The sequence below is a fragment of the Parus major genome, chromosome 4 (genome assembly GCF_001522545.3).
Source record: "Parus major isolate Abel chromosome 4, Parus_major1.1, whole genome shotgun sequence".
NCBI lineage: Eukaryota > Metazoa > Chordata > Aves > Passeriformes > Paridae > Parus > Parus major.
This window is the reverse complement of record NC_031771.1, coordinates 56,049,668-56,074,749: the sequence shown is the minus strand read 5'-3', so window position 1 is coordinate 56,074,749 and position 25,082 is coordinate 56,049,668. Positions and strand designations below refer to the sequence as shown.

At 38.9% G+C, this 25,082-nt stretch overlaps 1 protein-coding gene and 1 long non-coding RNA gene across 2 annotated transcripts; one reads left to right on the top strand and one right to left on the bottom strand.

Annotated features, from left to right (window-relative positions):
• Positions 1-1,027: 1,027 nt before the first annotated feature.
• OTOP1 (otopetrin 1) lies at positions 1,028-14,819 on the top strand. Its single transcript, XM_015623542.2, has 6 exons — positions 1,028-1,334; positions 6,391-6,527; positions 9,457-9,515; positions 11,527-11,657; positions 12,639-13,585; positions 13,954-14,819. Exons 1-6 carry the CDS (start codon positions 1,049-1,051, stop codon positions 14,122-14,124), a joined length of 1,731 nt encoding a protein of 576 aa, XP_015479028.1. The 5' UTR covers positions 1,028-1,048; the 3' UTR covers positions 14,125-14,819.
• On the bottom strand, positions 5,678-25,082 carry LOC107202627. The gene is made up of 3 exons (XR_001520764.3): positions 24,791-25,082; positions 10,926-11,030; positions 5,678-7,537 (listed from the first exon to the last, which is right to left on the bottom strand). It is a non-coding gene; the product is annotated as an uncharacterized LOC107202627 (long non-coding RNA).

Here is a 25,082-nt window from a genome sequence, read left to right as displayed (position 1 = left end):
TGGAGCAAAATAGAAGTATTTTCAATTTATTTATTTTTTTTAACTTTTATTGTAGTTGAACTGGTGGCTTAATTTCATACAAGGTGTGGGTCACTCATTTACAGTCACCAGTGTTTTCGGTAATCAATATGCAACCAACAGGTACAGAGCAAAAATGTAAGACCTGCTTGGCCAGAACAAGGACCAGTCTACCTTGGTGTTTGGCCTCCAAGCTATGTTCAGTACTCTAATATCTTAAGTTCAGAGAATTCAGTTTAAGTAGAAAAGGGTCAATACTGAAAGTGTGCATAAATATTGGGAAAACAAATGTATAAGAAGTGGACTAAATTCTGCAGAGGGTTTTGCTGCTTTAAGCTCAGTAGTTGCTTCTCCAGCTAGCAATTCCTATAGTACTGTGCTGTCAGAACGGGACAACAGTGGGAACAGTTTCTAAAAAAAAAACAGGGTAAATTGTCACTTTTGAAAGGTCTAGAGAATTCCTGAAAACTGAGGTTCTGTCCTACCACTGAAGGTACCGATTGGCCAAAAGAAGATGGCCTGTGGGGCCCAGAGTGTGAAGCACGGGTGTGATCCCCCTGCCTCTCCGTGGAAGGAGCTCCATCAGCAGCTGCTGGCTCGCTGGCTGCAGGGCAGGCTCCAGCCTCGCCGGCTCCCAGGTTTTGGCCGTTCTCGGCTTTCCAGCCGTCGGGCCGGGGTTTTGTGCAACACTCGGTGCTTTTCGCATCTTCCTGTGCAGAGAACGTGTTACACCGCACAGGTCTCTCAACACCGACGTAACCCCACGTCTCGCACCAAAACCAGCCGGGCAGGGCTGGCTCCAAGCTAACCTTCGTCCGAGTGACTTCTCCTTGCCCTGGTCTGGACCCCAGCTGCTGTCAGTCCCAGGCAAGAGTGTCCCGCAGAAAGCTCAGCGGCCGGCGGGCAGGGCACGGCCGGGCCGGCCGCCCCGCTCCGCCCCCGCCGCCGTGGGGGACGGGCCAGCAGCGCCTCGGGGCTCCCCGGGGGAAGCGGGGCCGCCCGCTTGCAGCACCTGGCCGGCGGAGGGGAGATGGAGCAAGCCGCCGGGTGCCCTGCGGTGGGCGGCAGCTACCCGCAGAAAAATGCCGAGATCCTCAGCAGCCAGTACGGCATCAACCTCTTCTTGGCCGGGCTGCTGCTCACCTTCGCCTGGGCTGTGCATGCCGTGGGTATCAGCAAGAGCCACCTGCTCTCCTACCTCATCACGCTGATGCTCATCCAGCTGCTGTGGATGCTGTGGTACCTCTGCAGGAGCTGCACGCAGAGGAGGCTGATCCGGGACAAGGACACACACGCCGGAGCCCAATGGCTGAAGTGTAAGTACGGGCCGGTGGCACAAAGGGTGGTACCGCACAAGGGACATCTGTGCCATCACCTGTGTCTGCTACCTCTTTGTTACCCTCTCCATCCCTACCGAGAGGCATCCTGGTATTCACGAAATGAATGCACACGCTGCAGTGCACTCTAAAGTAAATATATGCATAAGCTGAATACGTCTATAATACTAGGAGATTGTAATGGGAAGCTGTTTGCTAAACATCCTCACTTTCCGACCTGCCATTGATAGTGCTGAAAGCTCTGGCGCCTTTCTTCCTTACCAGTCAGGTTTGGTGAAACTTGAAAAATTAAACATAGCTAGTGGAAGAGGCAATTTTATTGGTGTCTTACAGGTCTTTTGGAGGAATTATCACCTTTTCCAGATGGTATACTACAATTTACTTTATAGTAGTACCGGTCAGAAAGGTCTTCAAGTGCTCTCTATACCAATGTATATCATAGATTCCTGTTTATATGTGTACAGAGATGCTTTCAAAACATCTAGAGTTAGGTAGAAGAGGACAAGATGCTTGACCAGATCAGTTTGTTCTTAATACATAAAACAGTTAAATAAGGAATCTAAACTGAGCATTTGCTTGCAGAAAAAGTATGCAAATTTGCAAGGGTAGTGGTGGGATGTGCTGGCCCTTATCTGCAGTAAGGTGCGTACCAGAGTGAGGATATAAAGTATATTGAGAGAAGGTGTTTGGGGAGCACATCATAGAGTCATAGTGACAGGAATGCTGTGTTTTTGGGCACCAAGGAAAACAAACAGCCTACATCAGTGCTTGAGGAATAATAGACAATCCCAGTTTTACCATCCTCTTCCAGTCTCAGCACTGTAAATGATAGATTGGAAAGTAAGTATTTAAGTGAAATGTTATGACAGCTTTCCCAAAAAATGTTTTCTACCTACTGACAATGAGACAACAGCTAATTTTCTCAGCAGCTAATGAAATATCAAAATGAAAATTCCAAGAACAGCTGAAACCTGATTATTTTGAAAAGTAAAGTTGTGCTGTGGAAATGTAGTTTGTCCTCAATCTCAGTGCTTGTGTATCATTTATTTTCTTCACAACTGTTAACATTTGTTCAAATTGCTGACAGAAGCCTATATTTTTTTAACATCTAATGTACAGCTATGGTCTGTAGACTCTTTTCTGAAATGTATGGAGTTCACATACCAACTGTTAAATTGTTCTTCTCAATTATTTACTATTTTTCAAGGCAATATTAATCTCTCAAGCATTTTTCATTATTAGCTTATGTGCCTTACAGCCGCCTGAAATTCATGTAAGGCTTAATTTGATCCTACCTTGGACTAAGCTAAGCTTTTGTTACTCATAGGGTAGCTTTCCCCTCCTAAATATGGAATAAATACTGCCTAGCATGGGCAAGTACAGCAGAATTCCCTGCCCTCTTTCTTTTGGTGCTGCATTCACAGCATTTCATTTGTCCTACAGAATATAAGGAGACACAGAAACTTAGAAATAAGATCCTGGATTGAACTACTAGGTTACCTTATCCATTTCTTTTACCAGCACAGGATGGCTCTTTGTACTGGCTTCTCAAGTGGTGTAGCTTCCAATGGCTTCTCTTGGATGTCTAGGCTGCAATTCAACAAATTTGCCCTTAGGGAATGACCTACACTTTCCTATTCTTGGTAGTTTCTTGTAGTTACAACAAGTCTGTACAACTCCTTTATCCTTTATTGGTAAAAGAAAACTTATTTGAGCTAAGGAAAAACTCAGGTGACAATTCCTCTGCCAAGATCTCCCTTGCTCTCCTCTTTATCAGTGCTTTTGCCATAGAAATCTTTTACCTGAAAGATCAAAAGTCCAAAAAGGAAAGGAGAGGGTGGAGTGGGACAGACATATTTCATTTGAGTTTTTCCATGGAAAGTTTTCTGCAATTTTTTACTAGCTCTATCAGCTACTTTTGAAGAACATCTCCTCACTGTAATTGTAAGAGCAAATATCCTTGTATTAAACAGTATAAAATGAGTGTATTTTCATGAATCCTTTCAAACTGGTAAATATAATTTTAGTAAAAGTGGTGGCAGTTGCCTGCTTAGACCATTTTGCTCTGACAAATGTTGAAATGGAATGATTTAACAAAAACCTCCTATAAATGACTCCTTGCACATGTTTAGCAATGTTAGAAGGACAGATGATCAGTTTGCAAGAACTGCTCACAGGAAGGTTTCCTTGAGCCTTTCTGCACCAAGATGTCAATTGTATGAACCCTCAAGCTTGGTTGTCTTCCCACCTTCATGGCTGGCCAAGAACCACTCCTAGAGTCAGAATGTGGGAAAAGTTTGTGGCAGAGCTGTCTTTAATACCATACAGTTATCCTGACCCAAATAACCATGGGTACCTTAGAAAGTCTTTCCTTGACTTATTCCAAATGTTATTGCCCTAAGTATGCTCTCCTGCTAGGAAAAGCTCTCTGACCATTTTTTAGGAAAGTTCAATGAAGTGAACCAGAGAACTCAAAACAAAAATCAGTTTGCTTCATAAACAGCTTTATTTTATCACATTCTTTAGCAGCACAGTTTGTGTTTAAAGCATTGACAACTGGTCAATGTAAAAACTCTTCACATAGTTCAACTTGTTTCTTTTTACTGCCTGCATTGAATTGTCAATTATTTGAACAATATTTTAAAGTGAGAGTGGTATTTTTGCGACTGTACCATTATGGTTTTTTTGTTCTCCTTATGGTTATTAGGAAGAAGTGAGCCAGCACTTAGCAATATTGAAAATCCTATTATTGATCTATTAAGACACACAGACTTCAATGAACATTTGAAAAGAAAAAATAATGAAACAGCACTCAAGAACAATAATTTCACATTTCTTAAAATTTTAAATGTAAATAACCATGCAGTGGAATTATCTTCCTTGAAATTACAGGTGTCTATTTAGTATTAGTACATACTACTGAAGTTTCCATTACAAAAAGTTGACAGAAAAACTATTAACATACCATATGCATGGTCATTATGGTTGTGCTTTGATTTTTGACTAAGAAAATTGGTACAATGATTCTCTTTCAAAGCCCATAAATAAGCATATCGGACACTTTGTATACACTTGTAGTGTGGCCGCCTGGGTGATTGCAGAAATGTCTAAATATCATCTGAATAAATGAAACAATCTAAAATTAAAAGGGTCATGTAAAGTCTTCTAATCCCTGGAGGTCAGTAATCTATCATCTTTTTGCTTCAGAAGATAGCTTTTGCCTTCTTATTGAAACAATCATAACACATGTGAAATCCCTCAAACTGATGCATTTCAGACAAATAGGTTGTTTCCTGCATACTTTCTAAATAAACCATAAGTCACAAAATCAATCTTAGAAATATTCAGGTAGGAAAGAACTTATGAAGGTCATCCAGTCTAACACCTTTCTCAGAGCATGTCTAGTTACCTCAGGCAGAGTGATTTATAATCAGTTATATTTATAATTATATAATCAGAACTAGAAATTCTAATTTATTTCGGAATTATTAACTTTCTTTAGATAAGGAAGGAAACATATAATTTGATCTCAAGAATAGCCTATAATTTTGTATTTTATGATATCATTTTACTTTCATATGCAATGAATGGCACCTCTATTTAAGAATGTGGGCTCCAGTCCTGTTACATGTGTTAGAACACAAATTAGCTGACTTTAAAAGAATAAATTTTAAAAAATGTTTGGGTTTATACATATGCAGAGCTGAGGTTTTAGATTTTTCAATATAAAAGCAAAAGTTTTTAGCTCTTGGTAGAAATTACACTCGACAGTGTTTTTATTATAGACAGATTGTAAAACAAAACCATAAAATCCAATTGGAATTCATACCTTTGTGATTAAAAAGGTTTTTGGAGTCTATTTTTGTTTAATTTTAAAGGGTCAATGAAATAATAAACAAAATAACAGTGTGTTTATATAATTTCTACTTAATTTTTATCAATGCAATTTTGACAATAGGGTAATAATTAAATAAAATTTAAATTTTTGTTACTTTTTTACTACCACAAGTCAAGTGGAACACATGGTACTTATTTGGAAGTTGGGTTGTGGCCCCATATAAAAGGTAAATATTCATCAGAGTCAACACTAGTGATGTTATTTACTCTGTGAGGAATTGTAAAGAAAGATTCAGATGCTGGTTTGTATTGTAAGGTCTGGTTAAGGTACATGGATAAATTTTTATCTAGTCTTCATTCAAATAAGCCCAAATTAAATCCAGTGAAACTTGCTTGAATAAAAGCCTAAAAAATAAAAAGGAAAAAACCCCACCAAACCACAAAAAAACCCCCTCAAAACAAACCAAAACCAAGGAAATGGGGGCCTTAGATTTTGGATTAGTAATCTTGCAGCCAGTTGTACTTAGTCATACGGTTCTAAACCAATAATAACAACAACAACAAAATAAACAAAGGGAAATATATTTCAAAGTTTTTTTGGCTATTTAGACTAATATGTTAAGATATTTTTGTGTATGTGTGAAATCTAAGTACTGAAATTTAATCTTTTGTTCCTTTCTCGGAGAACAAACCATACATTTTGTTGTGGTTGTGGTCTCTGAGTTAAAGCGTGACCCCTGAGGCACGGGGAGGGCACACCGAGTGATTGTGTTACTTCCCCCAGCTTTTGGGCTGGGAGACTGTAAGGTGATTGTTCGGCTCCCCAGGACTGCCCCGTTTGCTGTGGGGCTGCTGAGAGCAGTCATTCAGGCTCTCTCTGGCTGCTGCAGTGCCACTGTCACTTGGGAGCTGACCCTGCCCAGAGCTGGGCACTGCAGGGCTGGCCACTCCTCACTGACCGTGCAGGGGATGCCCAGTGATGACCTTGCTTAACCTACTGGGCAGAGGCTGTCCAAATTAGAGGTATTTATTTAATGGAGTCAATTATCTTCATGAGCACTGATCTAGTCATATTTCCCTAAACAAGAACACAGATACTGATCAAGTTTCATTCCCCTAGATTTCTGTGTATTTTACAAATAGTGTCTAGACACTATAACTATACCTTAAAATTTTCTAATATCTTTTTCATTTGTAGGTGGGATTACATTATTTGCAGTGATTACTTTAATTCTGGACTCCTTCAAAATTGGATATTATATTGATTTTTCAAACTGTTTATCACCAACTGAAGGTATTTTTCCTGTTGCACATGCTGTCCACACCATCTTACAGGTAAAAGTCACTGGTTGCAGTTTTGTATTAATTTCTGTTTCTTACCAAAAAATATTTTATTTTGTCATCAGTGGACATAACACTAATTTTATTTCTAAGCATATCACAGAATACTTTTGAGGACTAAATGCTTGTGCATGTATAGTAAATTCAAGATTTGCAGCCTGAAGTTTCTTAGCCATAAAATTCATGGGTTTCAAACATGGGTTTGAAAAAAAGAGTAAGAAAATGTTCTCCTGTAGTTGAAGTTAGGTGGACTTTTTGTTTACTTGAAATTACATACAGAATTTTCAGAATTTTCAGGCTGAAATGAGTATTTTGGCTAAAGACAATTTCCTTGTTTATGTATGTAGGACTTGCCACACAATTTCAATTCAATCTGTCTAACCTGTATTTCCATTGTGGTTAGAGGTGCAGGCTTGGTGAGTTAAAGGGGACAAACCCCGTCCTAGCTGTTTGTACAACACCTGCACAACTTTCCTGTAACAAATGAACGTGGATGTTCCTTATAGAATCATTTGGGTGTTATCAGTGGCTGCACAGTAGCAAATATAGTCACTGAATCCTGTGAAATATTCCAGCTGCCTGGTTGTTATGAGGCTTTGGGTCTACAGTGTGTGGTGACCCTCCATAGCTGATTGTTTCTCACTTTAACTCCTCTGAACTCCTGTCATCAGGTTTGTAGGGAAGAAGGAAATAAAAAGCCACTCAACTGAGATGCTCAATCATAGCCAGGCACTTTTATAAAATTTCCAAGAGGTTTAAGTCATTCAGAAAGAAAAGAAATCTTTTCCTAGCAGTTGTGGTTGCATGTAAATGAGCTTTTGAAAAACCTACATTTTTCTGCTTTCTTCAACAGTTAAAAAAAAAAGAAAAAAGCATTGAAATTTAAACTCTCACCCCATCTATGTTTTTCTCTGAGGGTGAAATTCTGAGTTGGTTTAAGTAATCTTATTTTCTCATTCTTGTAATATCCACTCTCCATGTCTTGAAACTTCTTTACTTCATCTCTGAAAAACAAACCAATGGAATTAAGAGTTCTGCCCCACTGATCTGAACACAGCATTCTTCATTACAGCCAGTGACCCAGAGCTGACAAGGTTTCCAGCCATCATGAACTAGAGTGTGGAAAAATGGTGAATAAAAATGCTCGACAAAAGCAGCAAGAATTCTAATTTAAATTTTACATCACCCAGTCTCACTGAATTTGTCATCTACAAAGCTTAAAATAAACACTTGAGTGCTAGCCTGAGCAGTCAAAGAAAAAGTTAAATTTAAAAAGTAGTTAACCAGATACCTCTTACCTAAGACAAATCTTCTCATGTGTTTGAAATAGTGGATGAAATCACAGCAGGGTACATCCTTAATATGTGTCATCTAAAAACCAAATAATTTGTTTTCTACCATATATATATCAGATTCTGTTGTCATTTACTCTGAGGAATCCTGATACATGCCATGAAATTAATATATATGTTCTGCACCCATGAATGAGCTAACATGTACCTGCCCTCCCAGGGCAGGCTGTGCATTATGTTCTTCTGCAGGCAGAAGTCCCCTGGAGGCAAGGAGTATTCTATGGGCAAAAACTGGATTTTATGCTATTTCTTCACTGTCTTTTCCTATTTCTTCCCACTATCTTGTGTCTGACCAAATCTTCAAAAGTTTTTATAAGTTTTAAAAAATGGTTTCAGATCTGCTGGCAGATTTTACTGCATTTATCCCAGGATGGGAAACTGAATATGGCATTAGATACTGAAGTAATTTCAATTTGATTTCAGTTGAAGCCTACACAAAATATTTTAGTCTTTAAACCTAGGATTTTACAGCAGCCATTCCTCTCAATGATAAATGCTTCATTAGAGGAATTGTTATTGCTGGGTAGCATAGGTGAGCCATAAAGAGCTGCATTTGCCTAGCTTTTTCCAAATTAAGGCATTGAATGCCTCAGAAACAATGGCTGTGAAGGCATCCTAGAGTAATGGATGCTGTGGAAAAATGGGCTTCCAGTTACTCTGGTTGCTGAAGAACCCAAAGTTTTTATCACTTTTCAGACCATTTCTGGAACACCAAAACAGGCAGGTTTCTAAGAGAAATCTTAGGGCTCTTTCTCTCCTGATAGTTCACCTACAGACTAGTTCAGTATCCTCAGAACTATTGGGAGTAAACAAACTCCCAGTGTCACCCTAACATCCCTGAGGAATATTGATATACTTCGTGTTGAACCTATCCACACTTGGTTTTGTATCAGCAGCAATCTCTTTCTGAGGTCTCCATTATGCTCTCACAAACAGAGAGTTCTAATTTTATTCCTCTGTCTTTGATTTGCTGTCTCATTATTGTTCTCTCTCTCTTTCATTCCTTGTTTGAGTTGTCTGCACTATCCTTGAGTGAAACTGCTGTGCTCCTAAGGGGACTGTCTCTCAGGCAGTTAGTACAAACTTTTCTCATTCTTCCTGTGAATCTGTTGTTTTATTAGGCAAGTCTGGCATCCTTTCATCAATCTCTTTCCCTCCATAGAATTTAGTATATTTCATAAATTATTCAAACTTAGCATCAACATGCCCTGCAGCAATCATACCTCTATCCACAACCAGTGGCTTTATTTCATTTGTCATTGAAATAAAAGTCTCTTCAGATACAGAAGGAAAATATGTTTTGGTGAGTGATACTTAGACTTTCTACTGTTAAGCCACTGATTTTTCAAGTAAGGAATCTCAAGTTCTTTGTAAATATCACAGGAAATCATGAGCTCTTTCACATGTGTGGAGATGGAGCTGTCTCCATTTAAATTATCAGAAGTTTTAAAAATTAGAATAGAATTTAGAAGATAGAAATTGGAATTTCTATCTACATGTGCACTTTCCTTTCTGAGCATTAACACGTGCTCATTACTGTAATGACCTTTCTTTTTTTTCCTTCCATTTAGGTGTACTTTCTGTGGTGTCATGCCAAGGATGTTATCCAGTCTTTCAAAACACTTGAAAGGTAAAGTGGATCTGATCCTCATCTGGCATGTTAATAGGTGTAGGTCTGCACAGTGCTTTAACACCAAAGTTTTATTGTATGAGGGACAGTGAAAATACAGAGGTTGATTCTCCTCTTGATTGCATTAAGTAGAAAGAAATAGAATAGTTAAATAGAAAGTAACTCCATTTACCTATATTTAACCTGCATTGGTATTTTTAAATACAAAATAGTGACAGAATACATACATTTTTCTCATGAGAGAGGAAAATGGCAATATATGGTACCACAGAGTCAATTAAGAAGGAAGCATCATATATGTGTTTTAAAACAATGCACTATATTATGTTCTATTTATTTACCTACTGAAAGAGAACCTGTATCACCAACCATTGCAGTCAAAGCAATGTAACTGAGGTATTTTAAGGAAAGCACCTTTTTAAAATTAGGTCTTGGATGCATAGAATAGTTTGAGTTGGAAGAAAATTTTAAAAGTCATTTAGTCCAACCCCTCTGCAATAAGCAGGGATACCTTCAACTAGATCCAGTTGCTCAGAGGTCCATCCAAACCAGCCTTGGGTGTTTCCAGCCCATGTTGATACCGGGCCTTACCCTGACCTAGGTGCAGGACCTTGCACTTGGCCTTTCTGAGCCTCATAAGGTTCTCATAAGGCAAATTCCTGAGCTCATCCAGGTCCTTCTGGCACCCCATCCTTCAGGCATGTCAACCACACCTCACAGCTGAGGTAGATGCAGCTGTGCCCATGCACTTGGAAGCACAACCTCCCTGGTGGTATCCTATGTAGCAAATCAGATCCAGTATCTTTTCTGGTTTTGTGGGAAGGCAGATTAATGTGTATCAATCTGTCGGTACATAGAACATAAGGAAGCAAATTTGGTCATTTTCAAAGTACTTAATTCACGTTATCAATGGTCTGACCAGTTTCTTTAGGAGGTAAAATAAATTTGCTTAGAAACATCATCTGTGATGAAGGTTTTCCATTTGTTCTGCTCTCTTGGGTAAGTGTTCAAACCCCATGCTCAAGAAGAGAGTGATTACAGAAAGCTTTGCAATGTCAGCTGGTGCTATCAGCTCTGTTTATAAGTAGATGTAAAAAATTTCTAACTAACAGGTTTATCACTGAGAACAATGTTGTAATAAAGAACTGTTTCTTGGTGAAGAAACATGAACAGCCTCGGGTGCAGGAAGACACCTGGCATCAGTACATGAAAGGATTGTGCCTAGGAATGAGATAGATAAATAACCTCCTACAAAAAAGCGACTGCTTGGCAATGGAGGACATTTTTTTTCTGGATTTTATTGGGAAGTTCAGAACCATGAGTACATTTCTTTCTCCAATGGCATTCTGTTTCACCAAGCTGAAATGGCTTGTCAGAGGCCAGGAGTCTCAAAAATGCACAGAGACCTACCCTCATTTGTACCAGTACTTCGGATGGAATACAGCCCTCTGTTAGCTTCAGCTCTCTCTAAGAGATAAAAATGCATAGGCCAGAAGTTGGAGAAGGCAGTGGTATCTGTGAAGAAAAATCAGACACAGAGAATATGAAGGAGCACTGCAGAAGGCTTTGAAATATGGTTTGCAAAGAAATTCATCCTGTTCAGACTGTTCAATCACTGACATGAAGCTTGTCCAGCCCAAAGAGTAAAACCCATCATATAAGAAATAATAAAAGCATCCTGTTAATAGTTTAATACATTATGTCATTTTATACATTGCATTTCTATAAGGTTTTGGAAGTCCGATATTCAGTGACTGCAGAACATCTTTAGAGACTGGTGATTATTTTTCAACCCTCTCCCTGCACCGACAAATAAATAGTACCATGTAGCTTGTACATAGAAATTTAATCTATTTAATTTAATTTCAATTTAATTTAATTTAATTTAATTTAATTTAATTTCATTTCATTTCATTTCATTTCATTTCATTTCATTTCATTTCATTTCATTTCACATATTTCACAAGATACAGTCTGTGCAGATTCCTTCAATAGTTACTTTATTTTGTAGGTTTGGTGTTATCCATTCTGTTTTCACAAATTTGCTCCTGTGGACAAATGGTGTGTTAACGGAGTCAAAACATCAATTGAATGAACATAAGGAGAGACTAATCACTCTTGGTTTTGGGAACATAACTATAGGTAAGCAAAAGGATTGGTGCATCTTGAAATTCCTGCACTAGCACACTCATGCAAAATACTGTCACTGTAAAATGTAGCTGAGTCATTCATGACTATGTCAGCATAGTCATTCTGGGGCATTCTGGGACAGTCATTCTGGTAATTAGCTGATGCTAAAATGTTATATGATTATTATCATATATGTGATCAAGGCAGTAGTTTTCTTATAAGTTCCAAGCAAATAGATTTTTAAAGGACATTTCTTTTGAGGAATAACATCACTGAGGAACATCACTAAGGAACTATTTTATTACTAAAACACAGTAATAAATAAACATAGAGGTGTTAAAATGAGGGTTTACTAAGTTATTAATTATGAAACAAGCATGGATAACCTTGCAAAGCTTTCCCAAGAGAATCATTACATGTAGCCTGTGATCCTGCAGGATTCAGTGGGATGGCTTAAAGGGATAGAAGTTATCCATTAGTGCTGTTTTACAAGACAAAGACTTTGCTCCAGGTGTTTTTCTTTTAATAATGCATCATTTTCTCCATTGGTAAGATGGTGAAAGCTGTAGTTAGCAAACATTTAGAATAAAGAAGATATAAAGAAAAACCTCTTCACTCAGAGGGTGCTGAGGCACTGGAATATGTTGTTCAGAGAAGCTGTTGATGTTCCATCCCTGGAAATGTTCAAGGCCAGGTTAGGTGGGACTTTGAGCAGCCTGGTCTAGAGGAAGGTTCCCTGTCCACGGCAGGGAGGTTTGAAACAGATGACCTTGAAGGTCACTTCCAACCTAGGCCATTCTGTGACAGTTTCTGGGGATGCCTTCTGCTTTTAAACTCCAGTGAAGCATGGAGAAGTGGGGCCTTTTCTTAGGTGGGTAGCTGGGTGTTGTTTGACTGAAATCTTACCTTTTGTGTTTCATTATTTTATGTTTTATTTATTCACTTAAACCAAGGAATCTTTATAATTCACACAACTAATCTCTCCTTCTTTAGTTCTAGATGATCATGCACCTCAATGCAATTGCACAACAACAACTCTCTGCTCGATATTTTCTCAAGGAATATATTACCTATATCCCTTTAATATAGAGTACCACATCCTAGCCTCCACAATGCTCTACGTCCTGTGGAAGAACATTGGCCGTAAAGTTGAGCACCACCAGCAAAACAAAACTCCATTCAAATTCCACGGCATAACTGTTGGAATGATTTTTGGACTAATCGTGTTAACTAGCACAATAGCCATAGTTGTCGTGTATTTAATTCAGATTGGAGGCTCAAAAATCAAGAGTGAGTTAGCACTCACTATGTTTTATTTGCACGCTATCTTTGTGCTGGCTCTCATGTGCACAGCTGGAATCGTCGCCCTTCTCATCTACAGACTGGAAGATAGATCGCTGGATAATTCCAAGAATCCTGCTCGAAAACTGGATGCAGAATTGCTGGTGGGCACAGCTGCAGGGTCCTGGCTGCTCTCCTGGGGCTCAATCCTCGCCATTATCTGTGCCCAAGGTCATCCCAAATACACTTGGTATAACCTGCCCTACTCCATTCTGGTCATTATTGAGAAATACATTCAGAACCTCTTTATCATTGAATCCATCCACCGTGAGCAGGAAAAGGTGAATGATGACATCAAAACTCTTCGAATAGTGACCATATCTCGGGGGAGCACTTTGTCCCTCACCCCCTTGTACAAAGAGGTTTACAACGGCAGAGCTGCTCGTGACAGTGGTGACATACCCTGTCTGTTTAAGGGCAGCATCTGTGGGAGAGAAAACGATGGTGCTGATGTTGCCAGAGAAGAAATGAGTCAGGACAATAGTTTGGTCATGCAGTCAGCCTCAGATTTCTCATTTTACAGTAGAAACTCAGTTACTAATAGCAAGAGGAGAATTTTGAAGAACATCGCTGCATTTTTATTCCTCTGCAACCTCTCGGTAAGACATTTTGAATGTAGTTCACAAGTTAATACCCAACAGCTCCCCATCCTTTCAAGTCTGATAAATGTATTAAAATTTCACGGTTCTATAGTTTGTAGACAGCAATTTTCACTTCTGGAAGAGGTGAATATGCTTTTGGGGGACAAAGTTTATTTAAATGTGGAATATGGGAGGCTCCTTTCAGTAATGGTCCAAAAACTGTAGCAGCAGCAGAAACTGAAACCCTCTTCCACCAGCGTGCCCCAGTAGCAACAGGGAGGGATTTCTTAGGGATTCCTGAAACCAATTTGTGGAGTCACAGTCATTAAGGGCTATTGACTAGTACCGCTGGTGATTAATATTGGCCTGGCGTTCTTTCCCTGCAGCTGTGGATACCACCGGCATTCGGGTGCCGCCCGGAATATGACAATGGACTAGAAGAAATAGTTTTTGGCTTTGAACCCTGGATAATTGTTGTGAACCTTGCGATGCCTTTTTCTATTTTCTATCGGATGCATTCAGCTGCCTCGCTCTTTGAGGTCAATTGTAAAACATAGATCATATACGGTCCCTCAGTGAACAATTGATTGAATAATTAATTACATAAATAACAGTTGAGGGAGTGGATGAATGAAAGAGTGAATGCAGCAGCTGCTCAATAAATAGAAGATTCAATAATTTGTTTTAAAGAAGGGACCATAGCTAATAGCATGTAATTTTTTTTTCTTTCCACATGTTTTGTTATATATGTGGTGTTATTGTATAAATACACTTTCCAGAATCATATTAGTGTTAATATGATTAACACTACATCGTAAAGTTAATTTAATCTCATTAATCTTTGTTTTAGTCAACTGGGATTTGTTCTCTATACAGTTTTTATGGCTTTGTTCTCATTTATTGTGACTTGTGAAAAGAGCTTACAAAAAATTCTGTATGAGTTAGAACAGAAAGTCCCAGGAAGAACTTCTTTTGAATCACAGAGATATTAGGAAAACTCCAACTCTGAATTTCTAGCTTTGTTTTTTTAATAGTTAAACCTAAAAATATTTGCTATATAATTGGGGTGTGGGAATTAGTTTAAAGTTCCTTATTATTGATGAAAATCAATATATAATTATTTTGTTATTGATAGATACAGATAGCAAGAAATCCAGGTGAGTAACATGTATGATTAGATACCACACTGTATATAATTTTTTTCTGATAAAATATATTTCTATTAATTTTCTTGTATTTACTGTATGACATAATTGAGAAATAAAATTAATCCTTTTACTTAATTATTTATTCAAATATTCTTGAAATGTTTTAAGAGAAAAAACCTGGTCTGACAGCTCATATTTGGGTGTAGGTGTTTCAGTTCCAGAATGGTATGTATTCCCTGCAGTTTTTTAATGAGCTGCTAATTTCATTATAGATCAGTCTTCTGGTTGGAAAATAATCATGTTTTCATACAGAGATGATGTAAAGCAAAGTTGAAGCCTCTAGAAATCTGGAAGGTCTTTAGCTGAGAGTTTTATAAGTGTGGTTTACAAGATCTAAGAATATAATCTCAAACCCTGTGATATTTAGTTGCTTCAATTCTCACAGAAAGCAGTGAAAAGCTGGGTGCCTGAATATTCTTAGAATCTGCACCTGCAAGATCGGAAGGCTGGAGCAGCAACCAGGATACTGGAGCTACAGCTCAATTAATTACTGTATAATCCTTACTAATTTGTCGATGACCTAGTCCTAAATCTGGTGGGTCAAGGCCAGAAAAATTTCTGCTCGTGGTTCCTGAAAGAACAGCGGTACAAGTATCACCTCCATCATCCTGAAAGCAGGAATATTTCCGTGCAGGAGAGGTTTACTTCTGAGACAGATTTCTGCAGTTGTATCTGCCCACATGCAGCAGAAAAAAAATGTCGGCCTTTTACCACTAGATGGCAAACACAGACCATTCGATAAATTATCTGATTGTAGTTGGTTGGTTCAATAATTGCTTCACATAATAATTAATCTTCATTTCTGTTTTGTGGTACACATAGCCATAACCTGGTTAGAAATTTTTACTACCTTCTTTACCTGTTGCAGAGCCCAGATCAGGCAAAGAAGTATCCATCTGAAGTCTCAGGTGAAGTCTGAATTAGATGAAGCATCAGGAGTCTGAGCATGAGAACCCCTATCTTCCTGCAAAGTAGTTTGGGTTGGTTGATTTTAAGTGGTTTTAGGAAGATACACTATCTTACATCGCTGTAATCTCTGCCTGGCCCTACAGTTGCTTGTCATATAACTTGTTTTATAACAGCTTTCTTGGTTCTTATATTCATTCTAGAAAGTAACATTTTCTATCTTTCTGCTTGAACTCAGTAGCTTGATCTCACCTAGTTCCATGTAAATACCAGCTCTGACCACTCAGTTGTCTCTCTACAATTTGAGTAAATAGGGTCATCCAGATAATGAAATCAAGGTTTAATCTTCCTTCCCAGACAAACTCTACAGCTAATTCCAGTATCAGGAAAAAAAAATAATTTCACTAGATAGGGGCAAAAATTCCATTTCAACCTTTGGGTGCTCATAAAGATGGCTAGAGGAAGCCTGTTTCTTCTTCCCCTGCTCCTCTGGGATGGCTCCCATGTCATTCTTCAGCTAGAACTGGTGTTCTTTAGCTGATTTCCAGCATTTGTGTTCAGCCAAAGCAGAGCTAGCTCTAATTCCCTAAGGCCAAGAAGGGGCCATATGCTCTATTACAAACACGTAGCACACATTTGGAAGTTTCAAAAATAAATAACATCTTTATTTAGTTATATTTCATTTGCAATTACTTAGCTCTTTCTGTTTCTTCATATTATGATTGAAATAATTTCATTTTCCCACAATATTAAATTGCTTTTGAGTGCTGAAATTGAAGTTTATTCGGGAAAGTGAATTAAGGTAGCACTCTGGCAGTGAGCAAATGCTTTAAACATGCTAATGGGCAAATTCTATTCCGAGCTGCACTGATGAAATCCCGCTGACTAAAATAGTTCTGTTTCAGGACCAGAGACTTGATTTTGACCTGACATGCTTAAGAGGTTTTCACAACAGGACTTCTCTCAAAAAATATTGTTTCATCCAAATACAGAGTATTTTATGGAAGCAGCTCTTAGCTCAACTCCTCTTGAAGCAATTGTGAGTCATGAAGCTCTGAATATTTGAGATTATAAATTTTTAAAAAATACTGATTTTATGAACCAGGAATAATACTTTGTTTAATGCAATTAACATAGTGTGACCTCTAGCTCTCTGCTCAATGCTAAACCTGGGCTTTCTCAGACAACTCTTTTCTAATTTTTTTTTCCTCTAGTATATATTGACAATACTGATTTCTCATAGGTTTGAAAATATAATAAATAGCACAAAGCTACACTATTTCTGCCTACCTATCTGCTCAAACATGTGACAGGAGGCATGAGAGCCTGCTTACCCAGGAGAGAGGTCTAACAGCTGCTCATTGATATGCTCCTGAGGTGCTCCCATTTAATATTACTTTAAAAGAGACCTTTTTAAAAGGGAATTTCTTTAGCAAAATGCACTTGATATGCAAAGGATTCTGATTTTTTGCTGCATAATCGTAACCAGAAATTTATTTTCTGATGTTCATCCTTCTGTTAGGCTCTTCCACTCCTTCGCTTTCTTTCCTAAGTAATTCTATCTATTCAATAATGCATGCTCGGCTTACATTTAAACTCATATGTGCACAGAATTAAAGGCTGCTAACATGCAAAAAAAGAGCACTACAATCCTCAATTTACCTGAAGAGTCAAACTTGCATGACCACAGATTTTCCAAGTGGTTTTTTTGTGTCAATGAGACTGAGACAGAAGAAAATTGAAGACTCATGGTTGAGGCCTTCTAAAAGAAGTGAATTTCTTTTACTAGTATTTCTCAATATTTTGAATTTTCTCTTTTAATCATGCAAAAAATAATGCCCATTTTGATAATTTTGGAAATATTTGTGTGTTGTATTATCCACTTCTGTTCCATAGGCTTTGAGTGGACTATATAAATGCAGAGAAATAGATGTCTCCAGAGAACAGCAGAGAGGGAAATTACCCAAGTAATGTAACTGCATGTTTCTTATCATTAGCTTAAATAATTCATTAATCTTCACAAAAAAAACATAAAATAAAAAATATCCCCAAACTTCAATATTTTAACAATCCAATAATTTTTATTTTCCCCACCTCACCCTGATTAGGCATGATGTGTGTGCAGATGGCTCACTGGATCACTTATTCCCTTGGAACCCCTGTCCCCAAGCATTTGGCCTCATTCTATGCATGCATGAATAAAACAAGATCTGGTTTTAAACAGAATTGAAGCAGCTGCAATTGTTAAAGAGAACTTTAAAAAAGAGGTTTGGCTCTATTAGCTTCTAAAGGATCAATTTAATCCTGAAGTTGATGATACTTCAATGTCAGTAGATTAGAGTATTTTTTATTATTATTTGTTGGGTTTTGTTTGTTTGTTTTTGTTGTCATTTTTGTTTGTCTGTTTGTTTTTAAATTAGGAGGTGTGTTATGTCCCATAATGTTAATTTGGCTGACATTTAATGCAAAACTTACAGTTCTGTATGGCATCCCTCCTGCCTTCCTTACTACTATTCTTCTCCTAAAAGAGAACTGAATTTCATGTTTAAAATACAGGCTTTGGTAAAATCTTTATCAAAACAATTTTCATTTTTTTTCCAGAAGCAAATGGACCATGATTTATATACCCAAGTACAAATAAAGATGGATGCAGTAGGTGGAAAATTTTAAAGAGCAGGGATTGCAGGAAAGCCAGCTGCTATTCCTCTACTTCATTTGTAACAAAGCAGTGGGTGTTTTACATTTAGTTTCCAATAAATCTTTGCTTGAATGTCACTGCAATACACCTGGAATTAAAAAGCCATCTTGTGAAAACCACACATAGAATCATTAATTCTGGTGAATGACATCAGCATTTTAATCTGAGTGAGGAACAGCTCCTATCCACATGTGCTGGTTTTTGGCAGCTGTTGCGGGGCTGTGTTTGGGGTTTGTGCTGGAAACAGTGCTGGTAGCTCAGGGATATTTTAGCCATTGCTGAGCAGCACTTCCAGAGAGCCAAGGCCTTTTCTGTCCATCATCCCACCCCACCGGTGAGGAGACCAGGGCTGCACACGGAGCTGGAAGGGGACACAGCCAGGACAGCTGACCCCACCTGAGCCAGGGACATTCCACACCATATCCCACACCACATGGCTTCGTGCTGAGCGTAAATCAGAGGGAAGAAGGAGGAAGCAGTGGGGGAGGGGACACACATTTGGAGTGGTGGCATTTATCTTCCCAAGTCTCTCTTCTGTGATGGACCCCTACATTCCTGGGAATGGCAGAACGCTTTCCTGCCCATGGGAAGTGGTGAATTAATTCCTGGTTTCACTTTGCTTGCTCACACACCTTTTGTATTACCTGTTAAATTGTCTTAACCTCAACCCACAACCTTTACTGTCATGATTCTCTCCTTCATCCCACTCTGGGGGAGGGAAGTGGCTGGCCAGGACTTTCAAGGATACCATAATTTTTTATTCTAAATTATTGTGCTATCAAATATTTACCAGGCTTAACTGAAGATTATAATGCTTTTAAGGATGCACAGATATGATTAATGTACCAAAGGCACATTGTGTCAGGTTCCAACTTGAGTCCGTAATTTTCTGAATTTAGTAATTTCACTTCAGCAGACAATGACTTTTGTAGGAAGGCAGCAACCAACAGCAATGATGCAGTAAGCAGTAGCTTTGTAACAACATCTTAATGGTAGCTGGTTACATGAAACCCCTTCCTTGTTCCTCCTTCTGAGTGCTCCTCTCCCAGGTACAAGAAGCATGTCTGCAGTGCTCCCCAGGTAGAGTTTTCCACCACTGCCTGCTTGAATCTAATAGTTTAATTACCAAGAAATAATTTTAAAAGATGTATCACTAGCTAAACAGACTTTTGAATGTGTCCTCAAGTCCTTTCCAAGCATCAGAATGTCTTTCTTCTCTCTAAACCTTTAATTTTATTTTCTTTGTTCTCCAATTTGGAAAACTTTTCCAATCCAGTAAGAGTCAAGAACCCAAATTTCACTACATCAAGAGGAGCTGGCTGTGTCTGAAATAGTGAACTTTGTTCTACTGCAGCAATACATTGACTTTGTGCTGAATTTGGGGTATTTGTCTTGATTAATTTGAGCATGTGCTTTTCAACCTGTGTGTTCCTGCCTTTTATTTGTAGTGCATCAGCCAGAAGAATGGGAGAGTCTTAAAGGCATTGCAGGGGTGCTGGATACTCTGCACTTGAAACTCCTTTGACCCTCGTTATGTGTGTTGAAGAAGAAACCAGAAGGATTCTAAATGAGCAAAGTACTGCTTAAGCAGGGGAAAAAGCAGGAATAAGTAAAAGTACCAGTTTATTGCTGTTTATCTCAAAGTAAGTTGCTCATCCTTACCACTAATATTTAAAAATTTGAAACTGGAATTCTTTCTCCAAATAAATCCTGAACTACAAAATATAGTGCTGGTCTTTCACAGTTCTGAAAAGTACAGACTAAAAACTCTATCAGCTCTGTTGACACATTTGTAAAATCACCTTGCTCTGCAGTTTTCTGTGCAGCATTTGCAACAGGCTCTTCTGCAAGGATACAGGTGTCCCACAGTGGCAGTGAAACAGATGAGGTTTGGGTGTCCTGCTTCCCAACCCCATTCCCCTCCCTGCAGCAGCTGCCTTCTGGGAGGAGGGAAGCCCAAGGATGAGTCACTGTCTGACCCTATGAGACATCATCTGTGTTCCTTGAGAGGCAGACACCCAGCTGCTGACTTCTGTTTTCTGAGCCCTCTCTTTTCTATCAGTCTTAACAGTCTTCACAATAGTGTCTGATTTCATTGCTGAAACTACTGTTTGATTCCATGAAGGATTTGGTTTTCCTACTCATCTTGTTGGAAATAATCTCATGCTATGTTAATGGAAAGGGTAAAATCCTAAGATAAATGATGTTGTTGATAAAAGTTCCAATAAGAATTATTTAACTAAAAAAGTGTGTAGTTTGCACATTCAATATAAAATTCATAGATCCTCATAATGTACAGTAGGTTAGAGAAGGAGAGAAATCAGACCACTGAAAAGAAATTTGTTTTAAAATTACTCTGCAGGGCAAATTGTTACACTATTGAAGCCAGACCCAAAATTACAGCAGCTTCCTCAGGAATTAAGCTCACCTGATTTTTATTTGCAATTTGATAGTATAGTTGGCAAAACGCAAAATAAAAGTCTTGAAGTGTTCAGCATTAGAAAATTAAAATCATCTTTTTCATCTTATTTTCTCAGAACAGTTGTTCCCCTGGGATAGGGCCATGCACACTCAGAGAATATGAATAAAATTCCTGAATTGTAAAAAGCAGGGTTTTTCCTCTTTTTCTTTCAAATATGACTTAAGTAGTTTTTATTCATGTGAACTCTTGCTTGATTAGAAAAAATGATGCTATTCTTAATACATGATTATGAATATTCAAAATTAAAAGATATTTTATGAGACAAAAGCCCCAGAATTAACTAAGATGGTACAGTGGGAATCATATTTATAAAAATGCTGTTCCCTTTGGTCTTGGCCTTGGATAGCATCAATTTTTTATCTTTTACCATTGGTTTAAATTATGTGAAGCTTAGTTTAAAAAAAAGCAAACAACCAAAAAACCCAACAAAACAACCCCCCAAAAAAATCAAAACTAAAAACAAACACAAAACACAAACAAATGACTGCCCCCCCATCCCCCCCCCAAAAAAAAGCTGTGAAAATTTCTCCTGTTAACATAAATAATTTAATGATTTCCCTGAGTGATCAATGGCTGATGTAGGAATTATATCACACTCATTACAGAACCTGTTACATATGGTTAATCACACCAACAAAAACCTAAATAGGATTTAATAGCGGGAGTAACTGTAGCCATCCAAAATTACTTTTCCCACAACATGGACTACACAGTATTATTTGGTATCCTGGGAATCAAGACAGAACTGAGGGATGAGCTGAGGCACAGTCTCAGAGAAATGCATTCAGCCTTGTCTTTCAGATTGCAAATGATGGCAAATCTATTCAAATCCAAAATCAAGTGCTTCAGCCATTAATGCTCCTTACTGTTAAAAATGTGTACCCCAGTTCTGCCTCATTTCCTATAGATCCAGTTTTTAGCCTCTGAAGTTTTTTCTAACTTTACCTGAAATATTAAATCATCTGTTATAGAAAACTTTTCCCCTTGTCAGACATCACTTGTTCTAACCCTCTTGTTGCTCTCTGCTCAGCTGAGGAAGTTTCCCAGACGTAATTCCTGTAACTCATTTCTGATCATTTTCCAATTGCTCATATTTATTTTTGTTTGAAACATGAGCAGCAGGACCCTACGTAGTCTGCATGGATTTTTCTGTACTCCATAAATTGGTGATACCAGTTATCTCCCTCCTTCCTCAGTGCTCTCACATGGATACATACACACCTGCATCTGTGCAATAAAGACTGTCAGTGTCAGTGAGTAAAACTGACTGACCTTAAGCATGTGTTCAGCCATGCTCCTAAATACAGCTCCACTTGAGCATCCTTCTACACTTCAGAACACATGCAGTGATTTTGCTAAACTGGCCTGATGTGTAGTGACTTCCAGCCTCCTCCACCTCTACTACTACCTCTTCTTTATTTTAGAGCCTAGCTGTAATGGGAGGTTTTTATAGCCTAAACCTCTACAGTGGTACACCCGTGTCTCTGTATTTTAATTTCCTTTCAGCATTAATTATTTTTTATCTCTTTACATCAAGTATCTCTTAGATGAGAGAATGTGTGAATTTATGAGTATTGACGATTTTTAAATAAATATTAGACAGAACAATGAGTATTTGTATTTTGAAGTGGAAATAGAAAAAGTGGCAATGAGGGGAAAGAGCTAGTAAAACATACATTTCTCAAATCAGGAACTGAAAAGATTTTTTTGCTGAGAACCATTGCACTAGAGGTTAAATTCCATTACTTCCAATCTGCCAGCTGTGAGAGAGAACTGCAATTTTAACAGGTGAATAAAAAGAAGAAAAGTGAGGCAAAGCTCTGAAGGAAAAGCACAAAAGACATTACAAAGATGATTTCAGGATGAAAAAAACCCCACCCCAAATCTCTCAGCAAGTGACAGCTGTGGGTTTAATGGACTATTCTTAAAATGAGATTTATATGCAAACTGCCTACAGAAAGTTAAAAAAGGATGCTAATAACCTATAAATGTGAAAGGTTTTTATCTCAGGCTCAAAAAATTTTGATGGCAGTGGATGGAATGTTATAACAAACCACAAATGTCCCCATGAAACGATTGTTTCCCTGACCTGATGCCATTATGAATGATCTGGTAAAAGCACAAAGCACTTGTCCTGTTGCTCCTTCCTGCTCCACTTCTTCCCAACTCACTGAGTCTGTCAGCATGGGGGTTTTAGTCTCACATGCCATCCCATCATAAACTAGTATTTCTTTCTACTACCACTGAAAATATTCATGATCTCCTAATGCATTCCTTTGCTTAGAAAGTTTTGAACATGCATGCATGAAATGTTGGATCAGCATTGGAGACTGATGCACCCATTGACAGGTGCACCTTTGGGTGATAAATCTTCCCCTGGCTCAATGCTGGACTTTTATCCACAGGGAGCTTTGGTGAACAGCATCAGTTCACACCAGCTGGAAACCAAGAATGATTGCTAAATATTAAAAAGGTGGGAAAGGATATTATATCCTCCAAATTCTAAGTTACAGGATTCAGAATGCCAAATGCAATTCTTGGCCAATAAATGGGATACTTTGGAAAGTCCTCCACTTTGGGTCCACCTATTGCAGACAGTAAAGAACAAAGCATAGAAAAACTTCATTCTTTAGACACCTGACAAATGAGCCCTTACATTTTTTGTTTCAATGGGTTAAGACATGTTTCCCATGTGTGCTTGCACCTCCTCTGTGCCTGACTCCAGCACACCCAGCAGAACTGGCAGGAGATAACACACACCTGCACTTCTAATTTGTACCAAACTACCAGTGTGGGCAAGGGGCTGCTGAGCTGTGAGCAGGCTATGTTTTATTGGGCTACTTTTGTTATTGAGACAGATACCTGCTCATGTGTGTGTTTAAGTAGCTCATGCATACTGGCAGCACACGTGTGAATACACACATACATACAGATACCACATCACGAGCGTATGCACACGCCTCTACATTGCTGAAGCAATGAATATAAGCTAAACAAGCAAATCAGATCGTTGCTTTTTGACATAAAGCATCCCCATTAACCACATTACAAAATATCCCCATGACTAGCAGCTTCAACAGACACGTGCACAAATAAATACTTGTGCAATCTGCTTCTTCGTTTAGAGAAATTGTAGGAGGCATTGCTTAGGAAAGCAGAGTTTGTGCAAGAGACACGTTGCCTCAGCATCAGAGCTTTAGTCACACTGTTTAGAATTCAGTGGTGACAAAAGCTAAATTCTTCCTCCAATATTAAATATAACTCTGCTTAAATGTGGAAAAGTAGTGCCAATTTCTTAAGTGATAGCTAAAGTGAAGCTTCAGTTTTCTTGTGACAATTTTATAAAATTACCTAAAAGGTTTCAGAATTTACTTTTTTTCTTTTCCCTCTGTATTTAGTAGCTCTAGCACTTAATCTTCCTTCATGTCACTGCGGATCCAGCAAGGTATAGTGATTCTTGTCCTTCCCATCCTGCCTGGAGAAGCAGCTGGAAGGCCCCTGGAGAGCATCAGTTCTTCAGCCCCTTTCAGTGCCAAAACAGGCTGCTGAGTCAAAACTGGGTTTGATCTCTGGCAACGGTTTTAAAAAGAAGTTAAGTTTTAGAGGAACTAAATTAATTATATTTTGAATAGAAATAACTAAGATAGGTTCTCTGAAGAAATTCAAGCATGACATTGGCACACGGTGAGTCCACGAGTATTAACACCTGTAATGCTCACAGTCATAGTCTGTTTCTCGTAGTACTGGAGCCCTACCGAGAGGGATGATTCATCCCATACAGCTGGAGAGAGAATCGGATTTTCAGTTGTCGGGCTTTCTGTCTGTAATATATCTCAGCCATCCGGTAGAAGCCATTGGAACAAGTACGGAGGCACCTATTTCCAACCCCAGTGGAAGACACGCAGCCCGTCCCGCTCCCCGCACCGCACCTTTCAGCCCCGTTCGCTCCCAGCGAGAGGCCGGCCGAGCTGTGTCCGTACCCGTCCTGGACAGCCCCTCTTCCCCCGGGGACGCTGGGGGTCATTTCCCCGCTCCCTGCCGTGGGACCGCGCTCTTCTCTCGTGCTGCGCCGCGCGGCCTCACTGAGCCGGGGACGGCACCGAGGAATTGCGAGGGTGACTCGGTTTCGGAGGGAGGGAAGGAGCGGGCAGGGCGGCTTCCCCCGCTGCACCTTTCCTTTCCTTCCCGTCCCGTCCCGTCCCGTCCCTCGCCAGCCGCGGT